At 42.3% G+C, this 21,456-nt stretch overlaps 1 protein-coding gene across 4 annotated transcripts in view; it reads right to left on the bottom strand.

Annotated features, from left to right (window-relative positions):
• abcc4 (ATP binding cassette subfamily C member 4 (PEL blood group)) overlaps positions 1-21,456 on the bottom strand; it is a 624,022-nt gene that overhangs the window by 287,651 nt on the left and 314,915 nt on the right. For 3 of the 4 annotated variants that reach the window (XM_087987995.1, XM_087987994.1, XM_087987996.1), the window contains 2 exons: positions 18,111-18,207; positions 7,202-7,408 (listed from right to left, as the gene is read on the bottom strand). In XM_087987995.1, coding sequence (XP_087844121.1) covers positions 7,202-7,408; positions 18,111-18,207 — 304 coding nt within the window. The remainder of the gene's footprint in view (positions 1-7,201; positions 7,409-18,110; positions 18,208-21,456) is intronic. The other variant, XM_087987997.1, reaches the window with a different exon arrangement.

Raw genomic sequence — 21,456 nt, 5'->3', positions numbered from 1 at the left:
GACAACAATGGTATTATATTTCCCTATTTTAATGTGTGCCCACAACTCAACTGCTTTTTTTTGTAATTCATTTGTGGGACTTTGGTATCACTGCTGGCCAAGCATTGATAGCCCATCCCTATTTGCCCGAGAGAATTTGCCCCATGTGGTAAGCTGCCTTCTTGAAAGCAGTCCACTTGTTGTGGGTTGACACACAATGCCAGTAGGGAGGGAATTCCAGGATTTTGATCCAACGACTATGAAAGAACGGTGGTATATTTTTAAGTCAGGGTGATGAGTGGCTTAGAGGGGAACTTGCAGGTGGTGGTGTTCCCAAGTAGCGCTGCCCTTGTCCTTCTAAATGGAAGTGGTTGTGGGTTTAGAAGGTGCTGTCTAAAGATCTTTGGTGAATTTTTGCAGTGCATCTTGTAGATAGTACACACTGTGCTACTGAGCAGCAGTGGTGGAGTGATTGAATGTTTGTAGATGTGGTGCCAATCAAGCGGGTTGCTTTGTCCTGGATGATGTTAAGCTTCTTTAGTGTTGTTGAAGCTGCACCCATCCAGACAAGTGGGGAGTAGTCCATCACACTCCTGACTTGTGCCTTGTAGATGGTGGATAGACTTTGGGGTATCAGGAGGTGCGTTACTCACCTCAAATCCCTAGACTCTGACCTGCTCTTGTAACCATTGTGTTTATATGTGGTGAGTCCAGTTGAGTTTCAGGTCAATGATAACTTCAAGGATGTTTACAGTGGGGGATTCAGTGATGAAAAATGTATTGCTGGAAAAGCGCAGCAGGTCAGGCAGCATCCAACGAGCAGTAGAATCGACGTTTCGGGCATAAGCCCTTCTTCAGGCTTATGCCCGAAACATCGATTCTCCTGCTCCTTGGATGCTGCTTGACCTGCTGCGCTTTTCCAGCAACACATTTTTCAGCTCTGATCTCCAGCATCTGCAGTCCTCATTTTCTCCTAGGGAATTCAGTGATGGTAATACCGTTGAATGTCAAAGGGGTGGTGGTCAGAGTGTCTCTTATTGGTGATAGTCATTGTCTGGCATTTGTATGGCACAAATGTTACTTGTCCAGATCTTGTTGGATTTCTGCATGAACTGCTTCAGTTCTGAGGAGTTGTGAATGGTGCTGAACACTGTGCAATCAGCAGCAAACATCCCCACTTCTGACCTTATGACAGAGGGAAGGTCATTGATGAAGCAGCTGAAGGACACTCCCCAGAGGGACTTTTGCAGAAATGTTCTGGAGCTGAGATGACTGACCCGCCACAACCACAACCATCTTCCTTTGTGGCAGGTATGACTCTAACCAGAGCATTTGCCTCTTGATACCCATTGATTCCAGTTTTGCCAGGGCTCCATGTTGCATACTCGGTCATATGCGACCTTCATGTCAAGGGCTATCACCTCACCTCTGAAATTCAGCTCTTTTGTCCATGTTTGAAGCAAGGCTGTAATGAGATCAGGAGCTGAGAGACCCTGGCGAAACCCAAACTGGGCGTTACTGAGCATGTTGTTACTGAGCAGGTGCTGCTTGATAGCACTGATGATGACCTTTTTACGAATTGGCTGGAGACTGGTATCTGTGATGCTGGGGACCACTGGAGGAACCAGAGATGGATTATCCACTCAGCACTTCTGACTGAAAATTGCTGTGAATGCATCAACCTTATCTTTGCACTGATATGCTGGGCTACCTCATCACTGAGGAGGGGGATATTTGTACAGCCTCCTCTTCCAGTGATTTGTTTAGCTGTCCACCACCATTTACGACTGGTTGTGGAAGGACTGCAGAGCTTAGATCTGATCCGTTAGTTGTGGGATCGCTTAGCTCTGACTATCACTTGCTGTTTAGGCCATTTGGCATGCAAGTAGTCCTGTTTGGTAGCTTCACCAACTTGCCACCTGATTTTATTTTTTTTTAAGTATGCCTGATGCTTCTCCCTGCATGCCCTCTTTTTTGTCACATTCCTTGCATTAAAACAAATATCATCAAGCCTTGCAAATCTCCCTTAGGCCTTAACTGGCCTATAATTTGCATTGTCCTTGAATCACTCATAACATCTATTGTCTTTGACTCACTTGCTGTCACTTCTAATGTTGGCCATGCTTCCCCTCCTGCTGAATCTTCTCCTTGGATCCCATCCCCTCACCAGGTTAGTTTAAACCCTCCCCAACAGCATGAGCAAACCTTCCCACAAGAATGCTATTCAGGTGCAATCTGTCTGCTTTGCACAGCCCCACGTCCCCCCAGAACAGTCTGAATATCCCAGAAATCTAAAACCTTCCTTCCTGCACGATCTTTACATCCACTCATTTATCTGGACTAATCTCCTACTCCTAAACTCACTCGCACGTGGCACCAGCAGTAACCCAGAAATTATTACCTTTAGGCCCTTCTCTTTAATCTAACTCTTAACTCCCTAACTTCTGCTTGCAGGATTTTGTTGCTTTTTCTACCAAGTCTTTGGTTCCAGTATGTACCACTATCAGTTTGGCTGCCTTCCTCTTTCAGAACATCATGTAGTTATTCAGTGACATCTCTGAACTTGGCACCAGTGAGGCAATATACCATCCTGAAGTCTCTTGTGGCTGCAGAAACATCTGCTTGTTGCCCATACAATTGAATCTCCTGCCAATGTAGCTCTGCTGTTATTCTTCCTCCCTTCTTCTGCAATAGACCCACTCAAATGCCAAGAACTTGGCTCCCATTTCTTTCTCCTGCACAAATATTGCCCTTAAAGGATATATTTGCTAAAAAAAAGGGGATGGGCACAGGGCACTATCTGCCCTTTTCTACTCTGCCTGGTGGTCACCTGTACTCTTTTTGCTTATTCAGTCTTCACATGCAGTGTGACCGCCTTATTGAACATGCTATCCAGGACATGGGTAGCTCCAGCTCCAAAATGTGGCTAGCTTGTACCTGCAGCTAGATATACTTCCGAACATATGGTTACCAGTGACAACTGAAGCTTCCTGACTTTCTGTAAGCCCCTTAGTTACTTGCTAAAAAAAAGGTATGCTTATGCAAGGACTAACTTACTTTCCTTATGCTAACAGTAGTTCACTTACCCTCCTTTGCTTAATTACTTTATACACCAAAATTATTTTATGGTGCAGTAAACTATATCAAAGACTGTGGACAGTCAAGGAGGATGGGGGAGATTGGGACTTGGGGAGGTGGAGTCATTTCATTGTCATTATCACACATAACGTGATTTGCGGCTTTGATATTTGCAGTTGAACATCATGATTTTGTGTCATTGACCTGCCTTCCCCTCATAACTTTGAATATTGCTTTGATTAAAATAATTATTGAACACTGTCTTGCATGTCTATATTGACAGTGCCTCCACCACATTGCCAGGCAGTGCCAAAATGTTCTTTTCTCAAATCAAGTTTGCTTCCTTGAAAAATTACTCTAAATCAGTGCCTTTTTGTTCTCTATATTCTTCATAGAGATCAGAAGCCTGATTGGAAGGATCAAACAAGAAATGCTGGGAAAGGTGGAATTCAAGATGGAATGCAACACATTCAAGGTCTTTGACGGAGATTAGAGACATGATGGTAATTTGCAAGGAAGGTTTGGTCAATAGTCATCTTTTTAAGATGGGGAAAATGGAAGCTTTAAAGGAGAAAGAGGAACAGAAATTGAATAAAAGAATTGATAACAACATTCGCTAACATGGAGAAGGTGAAGTTCAGTGGTCAGTAGTTTAATGCAAATTTGATCAAGCAGTAGGTGGGGGTGAATTGTGGACAAGGTCAACTTACTGAGAGTATATGGAGAAGCAGGAGGCAAAGTATAGAAAGATTTGTGGGCAGCACGGTGGCACAGTGGTTAGCACTGCTGCCTTACAGCACCTGAGACCTGGGTTCAATTCCCGCCTCAGGCAACTGACTGTGTGGAGTTTGCACGTTCTCCCCGTGTCTGCGTGGGTTTCCTCCGAGTGCTCCGGTTTCCTCCCACAGTCCAAAGATGTGCAGGTCAGGTGAATTGGCCATGCTAAATTGCCCGTAGTGTTAGGTAAGGAGTAAATGTAGGGGTATGGGTGGGTTGCGCTTCGGCGGGTCGGTGTGGACTTGTTGGGCCGAAGGGCCTGTTTCCACACTGTAATGTAATCTAATCTAAAAAATTAAAGATAGCCTAGGCAGGTCAAAGAATTCAGAGGCATTCACATGATGAGTTAAACAACATTGTTTTTTGTTGTAACTAGAGAAGCATAAAAAATAGGAGGTGTAAGCCATTGCCACTTTGAGCCTGCTCTGCTATTCAGTATGATCATTGTTTTGGGTGTAACACTTCTTCAGGCTGCTGTCTGGCTTGCTGTGTCCTTCCAGCCTCCTGCCTGTCTCCTCTGGATTTCAGTATCTGCATTTTTTTTGTCTCCATTCATTATGATCACGACTAACTGTCCAACTCAATAGTCTGTTCCTGATTTTCACCTATATCCGTTGTTACCCTTAGCCCCAACACCCCCTTGAAATTGTACAATGTTTTGGCCTTGACTCCTTCCTATAGTAAACTTATGTTTGCTTGTGTGATCATAGAACGAGGTGAGCAAGCAGCAGCTGACAATAGATCTTCCTGGATAAACTATGATTGAGAAATTACATCTTCTAAGCTGGAGAAGTAGTGTTCCATCAGCAGTCACCAAGGCGACATTCAGGTCACAGAGAGTGACACACTTCCTTGCCTCCTACTCCATCCAAAGATGGTGTTGGATAAAGGATAATTGGCTGACAATGGCAGGTATTGTTAAAGAACAACCTTCTTCTTTACACATTTTTTGGGGGGAGGGGGTACACCCCCAGGAAAGGTAAATCAATAGTTCCCTAAGCCTTCCACTTAGACGAATGTTAGGAACTACATTACCATAAGCTTTTTTGTATTTCTAGTGTACAGCTTTCCCCTTACATAAGTTGCTGTCATCATATCTTTGCGTTTATCTAAAGCAGGAGAAAGTGAGGACAGCAGATGCTGGAAATCAGAGTCGAAAAGTGTAGTGTTGGAAAAGCACAGAGCACAGCAGGTCAGGCAGCATCCAAGAAACAGGAGAGTCAACATTTCAATTCCACCGCCCTGTGTCCAAACACTTTAAACTCCCCCTCTCACTTCACCAAGGACGTGCAAGTCCTGGGTCTCCTCCATTGCCTAACTCTAGCCACCCGATGCCTGGAGGAAGAACGCCCCATTTTCCGCCTTGGGACACTCCAATAACACTGGATCAATGTCGATTGCACCAGTTTCCTCATGAGCCGTCCCCCCACCTTATCCCAGATCCAACCTTCCAACTCAACACTGCCCTCCTAAACTGTCCTACTTGTCCATCTTCCTTCCTACCTATCCACTCCACCCTCCTTTCCGACCTATCTTCATCACCTCCACTTTCTTCTACTTATTTCATTCCCAGCTACCTTACCCCCAGCCCAACAAACCCCCCACCACCATTTATCTTTCAACCCCCCATCATTCCTGATGAAGAGCTCATGCTCGAAACATCGACTCTCCTACTCCTTGGATGCTGCCTGACCGGCTGTGCTTTTCCAGCACCACACTTCTCAACTTTTTTCTAAAGCAATCAATATTTTCAGGGAAAGGTTGCACAAAATAATCAAACTGCAGAATACCAGTTGAGGAGCACATCTCAAACATAAAGGAAATCACTGACAGAACCGAAAGCAAATTCAGCAGCTAAGAGATCAATTGCTTTATTAGTTTGCAATTTGGAGCTCAGCGAGCCAGTGTCTTCTGCAGGTAAATATGCATCACAGCAGAAGCTACAGCAAGGCAACAGCTAATAAATGCAAGGAGGAATGGCAAATGCAAGGATGAGGCAAGTGAGGTGATGGCCAAGAGTACAAACAGGGGATTACAGCATGAAGGATGAGCAAGATGATGAGAATGACAAAGGTGACTGTAATAAAGAACAGATGGTGAGAGATGACCAATTGCTAGAACACTGTGATGGCAATAATACTGATAACCATCCTGGGCACCAGTTCATCATCTAATCACTCTTTCATTACATTGCACTCCATTCAATCCAGCAAAGAAGCTCAAAATGGGAGTGCACAACACAGTCAGAAAGTTTCACTCGCTCTACAGGATCACAAATTAATTAATTGTTCTTGAGGCAACATATGCTCCAGAAGTAAGTGAGCAAAATTCAAATTTCTGAGTCCAAGAATCAACGAATCTCCACAATGTGTAAAGTGGCTAGTTAGCACATTGAGTCTGCACCAGCCCTCCAAACAGCATCCTACCCATACCCACCCCTCCACCTAACCTGCACATCTCTGGACATTAAGGGGCAATTTGGCATGATCGATTCACCTAATCTGCACACCTTTGGACTGTGGGAATAAACCAGAGCACTCAGGAGAAACCCATGCAGACACTGAGAGAACGTGTAAACTCTACAGATTGTCATCCATGGCTAGAATCAAACCTGAATCCTGAAGTTAGAACAATCCATTTGAGTCTACTTACGTACTACATTCTAATGCCATACTCTGGTGATTTCAGCTGCAAAAGTTTATCGAAGTCGATAATTTAACTGATGGTTCTGAGTGAAGTAGCCACCTATGTATTATGGTTACTTAAGACTCATTTTTCATCTAAATATACACAGTATATATAATGGACTGTTTATTGAAATAAAGTTTTGCTTTTCATCCAATTTGTACATGAATAAGAGTAGGCCTGCTTCACCATTTGTTGCTGATCTAGTAACTCCACATTCCTGCCTACCTCTGATAACTTTTAACTGCCTTGTTTGTCAAACACCTATCTGCTTCTGAATTAAAAATATTTAAAAACTCTCTTCCTCAAAAGACAACAAAAGAAAAAATTGTCTTGTCATGATTTAAATTAGGCAACATCTACTTTTTAAAGTGGTCTAAAATTTTAGATTCTCCTACAAGAGGAATCATCCACTTCATATCTATCTGCTGTCAAGATCTTTTAAGCTTATATCTTTTAATCAAGTCACTTCTTACTTTTCTAAACTCCAACGGATAAACGTCTAACTTTTCCAACCTTTCCTCAAAAGACAACTTCCCACTCCAGAGATTAGTTTAATAATTGATGGCACCTGTTCTATGCTGAATATAGCTGAGCTCCAGAAAACAAGATCTTTGTATTTTCAGACTCCGAGTCAACTTATTGTCATTAGGCTATCGATGTTCATCCATGTTTAACTTACCGGTGGCTCAAATAAACCTTCTTTGTGAGATTGTGTTGAGGAACTCAAAGACAAATTGGAGGTCTGTGAAAGTGTACGTTCCTTAGTTATTTTTGTGGCAGCATGGGAGTCTGTCTGTTCATCCTCTTCATCTTGTTTTAGCAGACAGGAAAAATCAATTCCAGAATTTAAAAGCTGCTTGAAATTTCCTTTAACAACCATCTGGCCCTGAAATTAATTTCAATAAGTTATTTAATCACACAATAGCCAACTACTGAATAAATTATACTTTACTCAGATAAAGTGTAGTGTGATTTCACACCTTTTGTTTCTGGTGTGCAACATAGTTAAAAATATTCTTTGAAATTAGAATGATTTCCCAGTGAGAAAATATCTGCTATTCTGTAGAACAAAACCATGTCTAGATTGGGAATGTGAGCATATGTTTCTACAATCTGTCAGTCATTAATGTCTGATAAAAACAGAAAAGCTGCAGGAAATTTTGAAGAAGAGTCATATTGGACTTGAAACATTAACTCTTTTTCTCTCTCCGCAGATTCTGCCAGACTTACTGAGTTTCTCTAGAATTTTGTGTTTTTATTTCAGATTTCCAGCTCCTGCAATATTTTGCTTTGTTCAGTGATGAGTTTCTTCATTCATTATTTTGGGGGGTGGTGAGCTGAGAAGAGGTATGTCAGAAACGTCACTATATTGGCCAGAGCAGGTCCAATTTAAATAAATAAAGAGAGCAGTCAATAGAATGCATACTTCCACCACGTTGTGCTAACTCAACTTTATTACAATATGCAGCTCTTCCCTGAGGATTTTCTCTGCCTGGTTTTTGGTCTGTAACTATAAAAATTAAAACAAGATTTTTTTAAAGATTACTGGGTGGTACAGTGGTTAGCACTGCTGCCTCATAGTGCCAGGAATCCTGGTTCGGTTCCAGCCTTGGATGACTGTCTGTATTTGCATGTTCTCCCTGTATGTACAAGGGTTTCCACCAGGTATTCGGGTTTCATCCCACAGTCCAAAGATGTGCAGGTTAGGAGCACTGGTCATGCTAAATTACCTGTGTGTCCAGGGATCTTCAAGCTAGGTAGATTAGCCATGGTAAACGTAGGGTTATAGGGTCTGGACGGGATGCTTTTTAAGAGGGTCAATGCAAACCCAATGGGCTGAATCGTTTCCCTCTGCACTGTAGGGAATCTCTGATAGATACCATCTCATTAAAGTGGCTTTAGGCAAGTCTGCATTTAACAACCTCCTCTGAAAATTTTGTTCATATTTAAACAGCTGTGACAAATTGCAGCATAGAAACTGAGATAATACAAAATATTCTAAGAAAATCAACAATATTCTAAATAAAACATCCCGTATTACTTGAAAAAAAAATCATCTTATATACCAATGTGAAATTGATCCTTTAAGAATTTACAGGATTTAGTTGTGGATCCAGATCTTCACTAAATACTACTTATTCTTCTTTGGATTATGCCTTGTATACTAAATTATATGTTGCAGTCCGTCACACAAACTATCAAAGGCAAAAGCATTACCTCCCCCACCTTCACTGGTAAAACTAACAGTGGATGGTAATACTAAAAAATGCTTGGTGGGGGTAGTGAGATGGGTCTGAGTGGAATGCTCTTCAGCAGGTTAGTGTGGCCTTGATTACCTATTTCCACACTGTAGGGACTCTGATTCTACATGCAACAGCTACAGCAGCTTGAGCTCTGGATTTCATGATGGTGTATATGACAGGCTGAGCAATTTGTAAATAGCATGTTTCAGTTGTACTCATTGAAGCCTTATATCCTCATCCTGTTCCTCAGATGCTGCCTGACCTGCTGTGCTTTTCCAGCACCACACTCTCGAATCCTTATAGTGTGTCAACTAAGAAGATTGTTTCATAAATGAGGGAAGAAAAGCTAACACAATATACATCAGAGTTTTTTTCATTTAACAGTGACTTACACTTGATTTTGCTGAAATGAGTTACAAACAATACACACGTTTTAAAAGACCACAAATGCTCAGGCCTTCTGAACTCTGCTTTCACCATTGCATGGGGAATGTTTTGTGGATAAACTGAGAAAGGACTGCATAAATGAACTTCAGACCAGAAATCAAAGAACTATGGTTGAATCCAGTACTGTTTTCACAGTCTTCCATTATCACTGTAGCATGCTTGCCATTTTGCAACTTGATCCAATTTGTAGTTGGCATGAAGCAGAGATTCACAGTTGAAATGTTGTAGTTGTTAGGCTTATGCTCCCATCAAAATTTCCAGTTAAACAGCAGCTTAACTGAGAACTATTTGAAACTGTAAACTTATTAAGTGAGCTAATTACTCTACATTGGGGAGGTTAAATTGCAAGGTAGGTGATTGCTTTGTGGAACACTTATATTCTATCCATAAAAATGATCCCGAGCTTCCAGCTGCCTGCCATTTCAACACTCCAGCATGTTCCCTAGCCAACATTTCTCCCTCAGGTCTGTTGCAGTGAGACTTAATGCAAGCAGGAAGAACACCACCTCATCTGCTTCAGTTGTACAGAGCACCAGTGAGTCTGCATCTGGAGTACTGTGCACAGCATTGATCAGCTTATTTAAGGAAGGAGGTAATGCATTGGAAGCAGTTCAGAGAAGGTTTAATTGATTATAACCTGAAATGGATGGGTTGACTTAAGAGAAATGGTTGCACAGGCTAGGTTTATATCCACTGGAATTTAGTACTATAAGAATTGATAGAAAGAATCATAGAAGCCCTAGAGTGTGGAAACAGACCCTCCAGCTCAACAAGTCTACACCAACCCCCAGAAGAGTCACCCACCCAGACCCATTCCCCTATTACTCTACATTTATTCCTTACTAATGCACCTAACCTGTACATCCCTGAACACTACGGGCAATTTAGCATGGCCAATTCACCTGACTTGCACATTTTTCGACAGTGGGAGGAAACAGAGCACCCAGAGAAAACCCACACAGGCACAGGGAGAATGTGCAAATTCCACACAGTCGCCCGAGGCTAGAGTCAAACTGGGTCCCTGGCAATGAGAGGCAGCCACCGTGCTGCCCTACACTGACGGTAACACACAAAATCCAAGAGGGTCTTGACAGGATAGAGATTAAGGTGATATTTCCTCTTATGGGACAATCTAGTTATTGCTTAAAAAATCAGGAGTTGCATATTTTAAAACTGATGTTAATTTTATTTTATATCTTAGAGGATTGTGAGACTTTGGAACACTTCCCCGAGAAAATGATGGAAGCAGAGATTATAAGGCACAGGTAGGTTGAGTACTATTAAACAAGAGTTTAATGGGAATCAGGGTGGATTGAAACAGAGTTGAGGTTACAATTAGATCAATCATGAATAGTGGAGAAGGGTTGAGAGGGTGAATGTCTCTTTCTGTTCCATATGTTCTTATGGATTTAGTCCCTGATTGAAATGCTCTTTATTATAGGGGATTATGCAGTTGAATATAAGTAATTACAGTGAATGAGTTTCAATGAATGAGTGCTTTTAAAACTAAACTCTGCATTGGATACTTGAGAGAGGTTCTGAGCTAAGTCTGTGGTGATTGCTGAATGCATTGGTATAGTCAGCTTTAGAGCAAAGGCTAGTGAGTTATGAAGTGGCATTAATTTGATGCAGGGATTACAAAAAGTCATGAATGTGGGCAGGACAGCAGAGGTTGGCTTGGAGGGTGGCAGAAGCTATACAGCAGGTGACAGTGACAGCTGTCATGGAGAACATAAGAAGCTATGGGAGTGAGGATGGGAGTGGGAGCATGAGGTGGTATGATTGGCATGGACAGGGCGTGGAGAGAGTGTGGACTGTTTTATATTTTATTGCTTTTGTAAAACTGAAGTTCTCCAGTGCCATGACAGCCATTTACTCAGCCCAACTCCACACATCCGCCTCTACAGTCATTCCAGGTTACCTGGCCCAACACCCAGAGAATCCTGCCACTCTGGAGTGAAATCCCAAAGTCCACTACCAGAGCTGGGAAATGTTCTGATTCTCCTGATCTGCAAGCAAATATCTGGCTCATGCGTCAGTAGAGGATAGTGATTCTACTATTAAGGTTAGTTATGGAAAAGGAGAATGAACAACCTAAAGGAAAAAATAATTACATGGCAGGCTTCCCACAGGCAAGCATGGATCTGTTCTAATCAGAATCAAAGAATGCCTGGCAAGACTGCAATCAAATAATGTCTTTCCGTTTTTCAGCGGCAGCAGCAACTCGAAGGGCGGGAGCTTGCACCAGGGGCCTGCCGGGAGCGGTAAGTCACAGATTTGTGCTTTTAAATTTGATGTCAGAGAGCAGAGGTTTCTGGGAAAGGAGGGACTTCTTACGTTTATTTCCATCCTGCTATATAAGTCAGTGTCTTCTCAACCCGAGACCCTACCTTTGTAAGGCCTCCCACCCAACCACATCCTCTAACCTTAAAGACCAGGGACATATCAGGTAAGAGTCTCTTTTTTAAATTGTGACTAGGGGACTAGCAGGGATGGCAGTGCAGGGAGAGAATATTCCTCCTGCATGATGTTTGAGGTCAGGGACTCCATTAGTGTCCCATCCAAGTACATCTGCTGGAAGTGCACCCAACTCTCAATCCTCCAAGACCGTGTTAGGGAACTGGAGCGGGAGTTGGATGATAGACAGGAGTTACAGGGAAGTAGTTACCCCAAGCAAGAAGAAAGCTGGGTGACTGTTCGAAAGGGGAAAAAACAGTCAGTGAAGGGATCCCCTGTGGTCATTCCCCTGAAAAACATGTATACTGTTTTGGATACTGTTGAGGGGGATGACTTACCAGGGGCAAGCAGTGGGGCCCAGGTTTCTGGCACAGAGCCTGTCCCGGTTGCACAGAAGGGAAGGAGGGAAAGGAGGAGAGTGTTAGTCATTGGGGACTCGATAGTTAGGGGCTCAGATAGGAGGTTTGTTGGGAACGAACGAGACTCGCGGTTAGTGTGTTGCCTCCCAGGTGTCAGGGTCGGTGATTTCTTGGATTGGATCTTTGGGGTCCTGAAGGGAGAGGGTGACCAGCCTCAAGTCGTTGTCCATGTAGGTACCAATGACATAGGTAGAAAGAGGGATAGGGATGTAAGGCAGGCTTTCTGGGAGGTGGGGTGGAAGCTGAGAGCTGGAACAGAGTTGTTATCTCTGGTTTGTTACCCATGCCACATGATAGCGAGGCAAGGAATAGGGAGAGATATCAACTGAACACGTGGCTGCAAGGATGGTGCAGGAGAGAGGGTTGCAGGTTTTTGGATAATTGGGGCTCATTCTGGGGAAGGTGGGACTTGTAAAAACAGGACGGTCTTCACTTGAACCAGAGGGGTACTAATATTCTGGGTGGGAAATTTGCTGGTGCTATTTGGGTGGGTTTAAACTAGCTCAGCAGGGGGATGGGAACCAGAGGTGTAGTTGCAGTGCACAGGAGGATGAGAGTAGGAAGGACAGGGACAGCAAACTGGTTTGAAGTGTGTCTACTTCAACGCCAGAAGAATCCGAAATAAGGTAGGTGAGTTTGCAGCATGGATAGGTACCTGGGACTTCGAAGTTGTGGCCATTTCGGAGACATGGATAGAGCAGGGTGAGGAATGGAGGTTGCATGTTCCAGGATTTAGATCTTCAATTAAAAACAGGCAAGGCGGTAAAAGAGGGGGAGACATGGCCTTGTTTGTCAAAGATAGTATAACGATGGCTGAGAGAATTTTTGATGCAGACTCGTCTACAGAGGTAGTGTGGGATGAGGTTAGAAACAGGAGAGGAGAGGTCACACTGCTTGGAGTTTTTTTATAGACCTCCGCAGAGTTCCAGGGAGGTGGAAGAGAAGATTAGCAAAATTATTCTGAGTAGGAGTGAAAGGAACAGGGTGATCATTATGGGGGACTTTAACTTCCGTAACATTGACTGGAAACGTTATAGCTCTAGTACGTTGGATGGATCGGTTTTTGTCCAATGTGTACAGGAGGGTTTCCTGACACAGTATGTCGAAGGGCCGACAAGAGGGGAGGCCACACTGGATCTGGTGCTTGGTAATGAACCAGGCCAGGTGTTTGATTTAGTTGTAGGTGAGCACTTTGGAGAGAGTGACCATAATTCAGTTACGTTTAGTTGAGAGATGGAAAGAGATAGATGCATGCCACAGGTCAAGAGTTATCGATTAGGCAAGAATTAGGATGCATAGAATGGGGTAGCAAAGTGCAGGGGATGCAGACAATCGAAATGTGGAGCTGGTTTAAGGAACAGATATTGCATGCCCTTGATAGGTATGCCCCTGTCAGGCAGGGAGGGAGTGATAAGATAAGGGAACCGTGGTTTATTACAGAAATTGCATCTCTTGTTAAGAAGAAGAATGAGGCTTATGTGTTGATGAGGCAAGATGCTACAGATGAGGCAATGGAGAGTTACAGATCAACTCGGAAGGATTTAAAGACAGTTAAGAAGAGCAAAGAGAGGACACGAGCAGTCTTTAGCAAATAGAATAAAGGAGAACCCTACAGCTTTCTATAGATATGTGAGAAATAAAAAGATGATTAGGATAGGAATAGGGCCTACTGCTCCTCGGATGCTGCCTGAACTGCTGTGCTTTTCCAGCACCACTCTAAACTAGACTCTGGTTTCCAGTATCTGCAGTCATTGTTTTTACCTAGGAATAGGGCCAGTCAAAGACAGAAGTGGGAAGATGAGTGTGGACCCTGTAGAGATCGGAGAGGTGCTAAGTGAACATTTCTCATCGGTGTTCACTCAGGAAAAGGAAAATATTGTAGAGGAGAAGAATGAGGTACAAGATATTAGACTAGAAAGGATCGAGGTTAGTTATGCACAGGTGTTATCAATTCTAGAAGGAGTGGAAGTAGACAAGTCCCCTGGGCCAGATGGGATTTATCCGAGGATTCTCTGGGAAGCTAGGGAGGAGATTGCAGAGCCTTTGGTTTTGATATTTCAGTCCTCATTGTCTCCAGATTTAGTACCTGAGGACTGGAGGATTCCAAATGTTGTGCCCTTGTTCAAGAAGGGCAGCAGAGATGACCCAGGTAATTATAGACCAGTGTGTTGAAGGAAAGGTTTTGGAAAGGATTATAATAGATAAGATTTATAATCATCTAGCAAGCAGCAATTTGATTTCAGATAGTCAACATGGTTTCGTCAAGGGCAGGTCATGTCTCAAAAACCTCACTGAGTTTTTTGAGAAGGTGACCAAGCATGTAGATGAGGGTAGGGCAGTTGACGTGGTATACATGGACTTCAGTGAAGCGTTTGATAAGGTTCCACATGGTAGCTGATGGAGAAAATGCAGAGGCATGGAATTGAGGGTGATTTAGCAGCTTGGATCAGAAACTGGCTTTCTGGAAGAAGGCAGCGAGTGGTGGTTGATAGAAAATATTCAGCATGCAGTCTGGTTACTAGTGGTGTGCCACAAGGATCTGTTTTGGGACCACTGCTGTTTATCATTTTTATAATGACTTAGACGCAGGCATAGGTGGATGGATTAGTAAATTTGCAGACGACACTAAAGTCGGTGGAGTAGTGGACAGTTTGGAAGAACTTTACAGGTTGCAGGGGGACTTGGATAAATTGCAGAATTGGGCTGAGAGGTGGCAAATGGAGTTCAATGCAGCTAAATATGAGGTGATGCACTTTGGGAAGAATAACAGGAAGGCAGAGTACATGGTCAATGGAAGGATTCTTGGAAGTGTGGATGTGCAGAGGGATCTTGGACTCCATGTGGATAGCTCCCTGAAAGTTGCCACCCAGGTTGATAAGTGCTGTGAAGAAGGCATACGGAATGTTACGCTTCATTCGTAGAGGGATTGAGTTCCGAAACCGCAATATCATGCTGCAATTATACAAAACGCTGGTGTGGTCACACTTGGAATATTGTGTACAGTTCTGGTTCCCATATTTTGGAAAGGATGTGGAAGCATTGGAAAAGGTGCGGAGAAGATTTACCAGGATGTTGCCTGGTCTGGAGGGAAGGTCTTATGAGGAAAGGCTGAGAGACTTGGGTCTGTTCTCATTGGAAGGGACAAGGCTAAGGGGGGAATTTGATAGAGACATACAAGATGATCAGAGGATTAGATAGGGTAGACAGTGAAAGTCTTTTTCCCCATGATCACGTCAGCTTGTACAAGAGGGCATAACTACAAATTGAGGGGTGATAGATTTAAGACACATGTCAGAGGAAAGTTCTTTACACAGAGAGTGGTAAGGATGTGGAATGCCCTACCTGCTAATGTAGTCAACTCAGCCACATTAGGGAGATTTAAACAATCCTTAGATAAGCACATGGATGACTTTGGGATAGTGTAAGGGGACAAGCTGAGAATAGTTCACAGGTCGGCGCAACATTGAGGGCCGAAGGGCCTGTACTGCGCTGTAATGTTGTGTGTATATGTTCTATGTTCTAACACAGGTAATTCAACACAGTTAGGATACATTCTGATATAACTGTAAGATAATCAAATCAAATTTAGATACCATGATGACAAACAAGTTAAACTAAGATAATAGGTGCAAATGACAGATCAGATAAATAATTGAGAATCAGGCTGATTATAGAAGGTTCAGAGGGGAGTAAATATATAGAACAAGTAAGAGACATGAAGTGAGTATGAGGAGAGACAAGTCTTCTCTAGATATACCAAGAGTGAAAAGACGCTAAATGTAGAAATAAAGGCAATTATGTACCCAAAAAGGTGCATTGATTTAGATTAGATGAGATTACTTTGATTAGACCCTCCAAAGAGCAACTCACCCAGACCCATTCCCCTACATTTACCCCTTCACCTAACACTACGGGCAATTTAGCATGGCCAATTCACCTAACCAGCACATCTTTGGACTGTGGGAGGAAACCGGAGGAAACCCACGCAGACACGGGGAGAACATGCAAACTCCACACAGACAATTGCCCGGGTCTGTGGCGTTGTGAGGCAGCAGCGCTAATTACTGTGCCTATGGTTGTTCAGCCATACAACCATAGAAACAGGTTGTATGGCTGAACAAATAAGAATTTTGTCTCTGTCTTTACAAATAAGATGGTATCAAGATGGTGTCAAAGTTATAGTGAAAATGGGAGGCTAGATAAGCTGTTCTTAATCAATTATTAATCTATCTAACGACTCCTCTAAATGGACAGACCACCAGTACTGGATGAGATGTACTGCAGAAATTCACCAAAGCTCTTTAAACATCACCTTTCAAACCCACGACAAGTTCTATCTGGAAAGACAATTGCAACAGATACCTGGGAACACCAATCACCTGCCAGCTTCCCTCCAAGCCACTCATCACATTGACTTGAAAATAACATCATTCCTTCTGCTTTGGTGGGTCAAAATCTTGGAATTCCCTACCTAACAGACTTGTGGGTGTAACAGGATGGGCCATTTCATTTGTGAATCAGATTCATGGTCATCATGGTCTCTTAACTCTAGAGTTCTTATTGAATTCAAATTCCACCATTTGTCATGGCAGGATTTGAACCTGCATCCTCAGAATGTCACCTGGGGCCTCTGGATTAACAGTCCAGCCATGTTTCCAGTAGGCTATCATTGTTGCTTTGTATGGGATCAGTTGAACAGCTACTCAGGGGTTACTTTACGCATTTACTCGTCTGATTTTTCTGAAGTTAAAAGTTTTCTCAACTTTTCTAGTCTAAATTTTACTTAAGTACACCAAAACTCTCTGAATACTCAGATTGAAATGGAGACTTTTGGAAGGTTCCATACATGTTGGAATTGCCCAGCAAAAAATTCAATTTTCCCAGCAATTCCATCAGAGTTTGCTGTGGTGGACACTCTACTGGGCCACTGAATACAACTGTTATCTATACTGAAATAATGACCACTTGCCATTGGAAAATCTGGGCCATATTTTGCTAAGTGAGGAAAACCAAGTATCTGAATAACTTTTTCAGACTGGAGGATTGTATCTAGCCATGGATATATAGGCTCCTGCATGGTCTCTATTAAGCCTTGGTTGTTTTGATCAATTTTAATGACCTGAGATGTCAACTTACAAAGCACAATTTCAATTTTCAGAAGACACAAAACATTAAGTACTTAGAACTGTGAGGAGATAGTGACAAAATTCAAGAAGTAGTGAACTGCTTAGTGTCCTGGGCAGACATGTTACTGGTAAAATTTAACGAAGAGAAGTATTTATTTTAGTTGGAAGAACAAAGAAGCAATATAAAATAAATAATGCAATTCAGGAACACGGGGAACTGTGTGCAAATAGAGATGTGTACGCAAATATCAGAAGATGGGAGGTCAGTTGAGAAAGTGCTTTAAACCTAGAGTATAGTGTCCTGGACTTAAGAGTCCAACGGCAAAAAAGATGTGATAAACATGATTGACACAGGTTTGGATGCGATTGAGGCATTGTATCCAGTTCTCGCTCCCTCACTTTCAAAGTATGCAAGGCATTGGTTTCAAAGAAAGCTTCCAAGAATGGGGATCTTGTGTCGCATAGATAAATTGGAGAGCCTTGGGCTAGTCTGCTTACAGAAGTTAAGACTGAAAGGAGATTTGATAGAGATATGCAAACTCATGGGGGATCCATCAAGTGCATACTGCACGCAGTGGATGCAGACTCAATTGAAGCCTTAAAACGAATTGAACAATCACCTGAATTTAACAGATTGACACTATTAATTGTGGAAAGGCAGGGGACTAGGGGAGTTGTACTTTGCAGAGAATTGGCATGGTCATAATGAAGCAAACAGTCTCATTCTGCCCTTTAACTAATCAAAGATCCTAACTTATAAAAGTGAAAGTAGAGCACAAAAGTTCAGACTGTAAGTAAATGAATAATTGATATGGAGTGCAAATTAAAACAGCATAAATGCACAATTCCCATTATATGCATTATTTCATAAAGAAGTACTTTTTGTAAAAACTTACCTCTCTTAATATCAGAATCTGGTCAGCAGCACTTAAATATTGAAGTTGATGTGTCACCAGAATACGAGGCTTATTTTTCAAAACCCCAGTTATACACCTAAGGGAAATATGAAAAATCAATTTCTCAGTTGCTCACTTTACTGCCATTGAACTTTATAATTCTGCAAGTCCATTCTGGGTGGTCTCAGGGTAACTTTTGGGGTGCACACTTAGTTCTGGACCAAATAAAAACCTATACAGGGCCCATGTATCTTCTAAACAAAAAATCAAGTTATAAAACAAAAGTCACAAAATGAGAAAATATTACAAAGTGACACTAAAGAAACATTTAAAAATGTAGAAGTAAACATGTGAATGCATCTTACTATCTGCCTCTTCAAATCACTTCTTGCAGACCTACTTATCTATTATATCACTACCAGTGGACATGGAGATATGTGGAGACAGCCTCAACAAGTCTCAAAGCCTCAGCAAATTATTAATGTATGCAAACCTTGTGTTAAGTGGTCTTGTTTTGGCATCTATATTCGTACCACAAATTGCTGGAGTATCAGCACAATGGGTCCCTATAAATATTACATCTAATAGACTTACTTTCTCAATCATTGAAAGAAAAGGAGAGAAGAATAAAAGACAAATTAAGCATAGAGAAGGAAAAGGAAATAGACATGAAAGGAGAAAGTATTCGAGAGAGAGAGAAGAGAAGAGAAACAGGATATAAAATTAAGTTTGCATGAGCCAAACATGTTTGAAAAGTATTGAACAGGGAAGGAGGATACAGACCGATTGATGGAACTAAAAGATTAAATTTAATGCAGAGAAATGTGAGGAACTTATCAAGAAAGAATAAGTATTACTCCTGTACAAGGTACAATTTTAATAGCAGAACAGGGAGAGAGATCGGAAGGTTCACATACACCACTCACACACGAGTAATGGAACAATTTGATGTGGATATTAAAAAGCAAATGAATTCTCGAGTTAAAAGCCATGGGGTAGACTTTGTAGCCCATGTCAAATCCTGGCTAATCATTCAGTAGTGAGACTGCCCACAATATTGCTGGCTGCCTCACAGCAATTTAATACTTGGAGCAGCAATGACTGTTTTCAGATATTCTTCCACCTCTTTCACAGGATAGTGACCCAACTTGAAGAACCATTCACTAATCAAAGCCAACAACTCTGTAAGCTACAGTTCCGTCAGTTAAGAGCATTGGCTACTGCTAACAGGCAAAGGAGACCAGACAGGGCAGGATAGGTCGAGGGAAGCAAGTCCTGATGAGGACAGGGTGAGATCAGGAAGGCAGTAAGTAGAACTTTTTAGGTGTTAGTAAATATAAACAATCCAATCAAGGGGCCAACACAAGCCTGAGCATCTATGGCTGATAGATTTCCTATATGGAATGGGCTTCCTACTGGCCCAGGTAAAATAGTGGCAGTAAAATAAAAAAAATCTAAGCAAGCCGGAGACTTGAAACAAAAACAATAATTGCTGGGGAAACTCAGGAGGTCTGCTAACACCCATGGAGACAAATCAGAGTCAAGGTTTTGAGCCCAGTGACTCTTCAGAGGAGAACTGAACAGAAGAGGCGTCACTGGGCTCAAAACATTGACTCAGTTTCCTGTTCAGGGATGCTGCCAGACATGCTGAGTTACTAACAGCATGGCAGACTCTCAACAGTTCACAGAGGTCAACAGCACACAAAAAAGCCTTTGTCTTATCATGTCTGTTCTTGTCAGAAACAACCATTCTAATCCCATTTTCCTGCAATTGGCCTATATGCCTTGGCAGTGCAAGTGCATATCTAAATACTTCATAGAGTCATAGCATCACAGAATCCCTACAATATGGAAGCGGGCTATTTGGTCCATTGTGTCTACACTGACCCTGCAAAGACAATCCCACCCAGACTCATCCCCTACCCTATTCCCATAACCCCACATTTACCACAGTTAATCCACCTGGCCTGCACATCCTAGACACTATGGGCAATTTAGCATGGGCAATCCACTTAGCCTGTACATCATTGGACTGTGGGAGGAAACCAGAGCACCCAGAGGAAACTCATGCAGACATGGGGAGATAGTGCAAGTTCTACATAAACAGTTACTCAAGGGTGGAATTGAAACCTTAGCAGGTTTACGCCTCTACCACATTTACAGGCAGTGAGTTCCACATTCCTACTCTCCTCTGAGTGAAGAATGTTTTCTTCACATTCCTCTAAACCTTCAGCCCCTTATATTATACCAATGCCCATGGTCTTTGATTCCATCATCAAGGGTGAAAGTTTCTTCCTGTCTATTCTATCTATGTCCCCATAATTTTATACATCTCAATCATGTTCACTCTTATTCTCCTCTAGTCCAAGGAAAACAACCCCAGTCTGTCCAATCTTTCTTTCATAACAAAAGCTCCAGCCCAGGCAACATCCTGGTAAATCTCTTTGGCACCCTCTCCAGTTTTATCACATTCCTCCTATAACATGGATTCCAGAATTGCACACAATATCCTACCTGTGGCCTAACCAACATTTTATAGAGTTGCAGCATAAGCCCAATGTCTCAACTAACAAAGGCAAGTATCCCATATACTTTCTGAGCCACTTCATCCACCCGTCCTGATACCTTAAGGGACTGGTATACATGCACATCAAGGGCTCTCTGATCAAGGTTTATCATCTGTTCCATTGCCTTGTTTGTCCTGCCTAAGTGAACATCTCATATGTATCCAGATCCAATTCTATTTGCCACTGATCAGCCCATCTGACCAGTCCGTACATGCCCTGTTGTAGTAGGAGGTTATTCTCCTCACTACTTATCACCCCACAATTTTTTGTATCTTTCTTTTGACTCTTCTACATTAAAGTCTAAAGTGCCAAGAACAGGAAGAAGATCACTCAACATCCCCAAAGGCCAATAAAAAAATTCACATACATCAGAGGTGCAGAAAGGGAACCAGTTGGATTTTACAAGACTCTTCCCACTTTCAAACCTGCTCACAAACCATAACGCGACTAATCAGGCTCATTGCTCATTATTAGATTAATGCTTTTTGTACCTTGTTATATCCAAGACATTTTGTCATAGCGAATTCTAGAAATTTACAATCTTTCTGGGAGGTGCTGTCTGTCCTTCCCAGTCTATATTAAAGTTAAAATCCCCCATTAATGCTACACTGCCTTTGCTACATTGTTGCCTAAATTCAGTATTTATACAATTTAGCACTTCTGACTTGCTACCAGGGAGTCGACATATGACACCCGCTGTGGTTTTATTTCCTTTATGGTACCTCAAATCCACACATAAGATCTCTACTGGGTGCCTTCCCCTCATTACATCCTACTGC

The sequence above is a fragment of the Chiloscyllium plagiosum genome, unplaced genomic scaffold, assembly GCF_037043375.1.
Source record: "Chiloscyllium plagiosum isolate Xiang-an unplaced genomic scaffold, Cpla_swu_hap1 HiC_scaffold_6, whole genome shotgun sequence".
Taxonomy (NCBI): domain Eukaryota; kingdom Metazoa; phylum Chordata; class Chondrichthyes; order Orectolobiformes; family Hemiscylliidae; genus Chiloscyllium; species Chiloscyllium plagiosum.
This window is presented reverse-complemented; position numbering and strand designations above follow the sequence as displayed.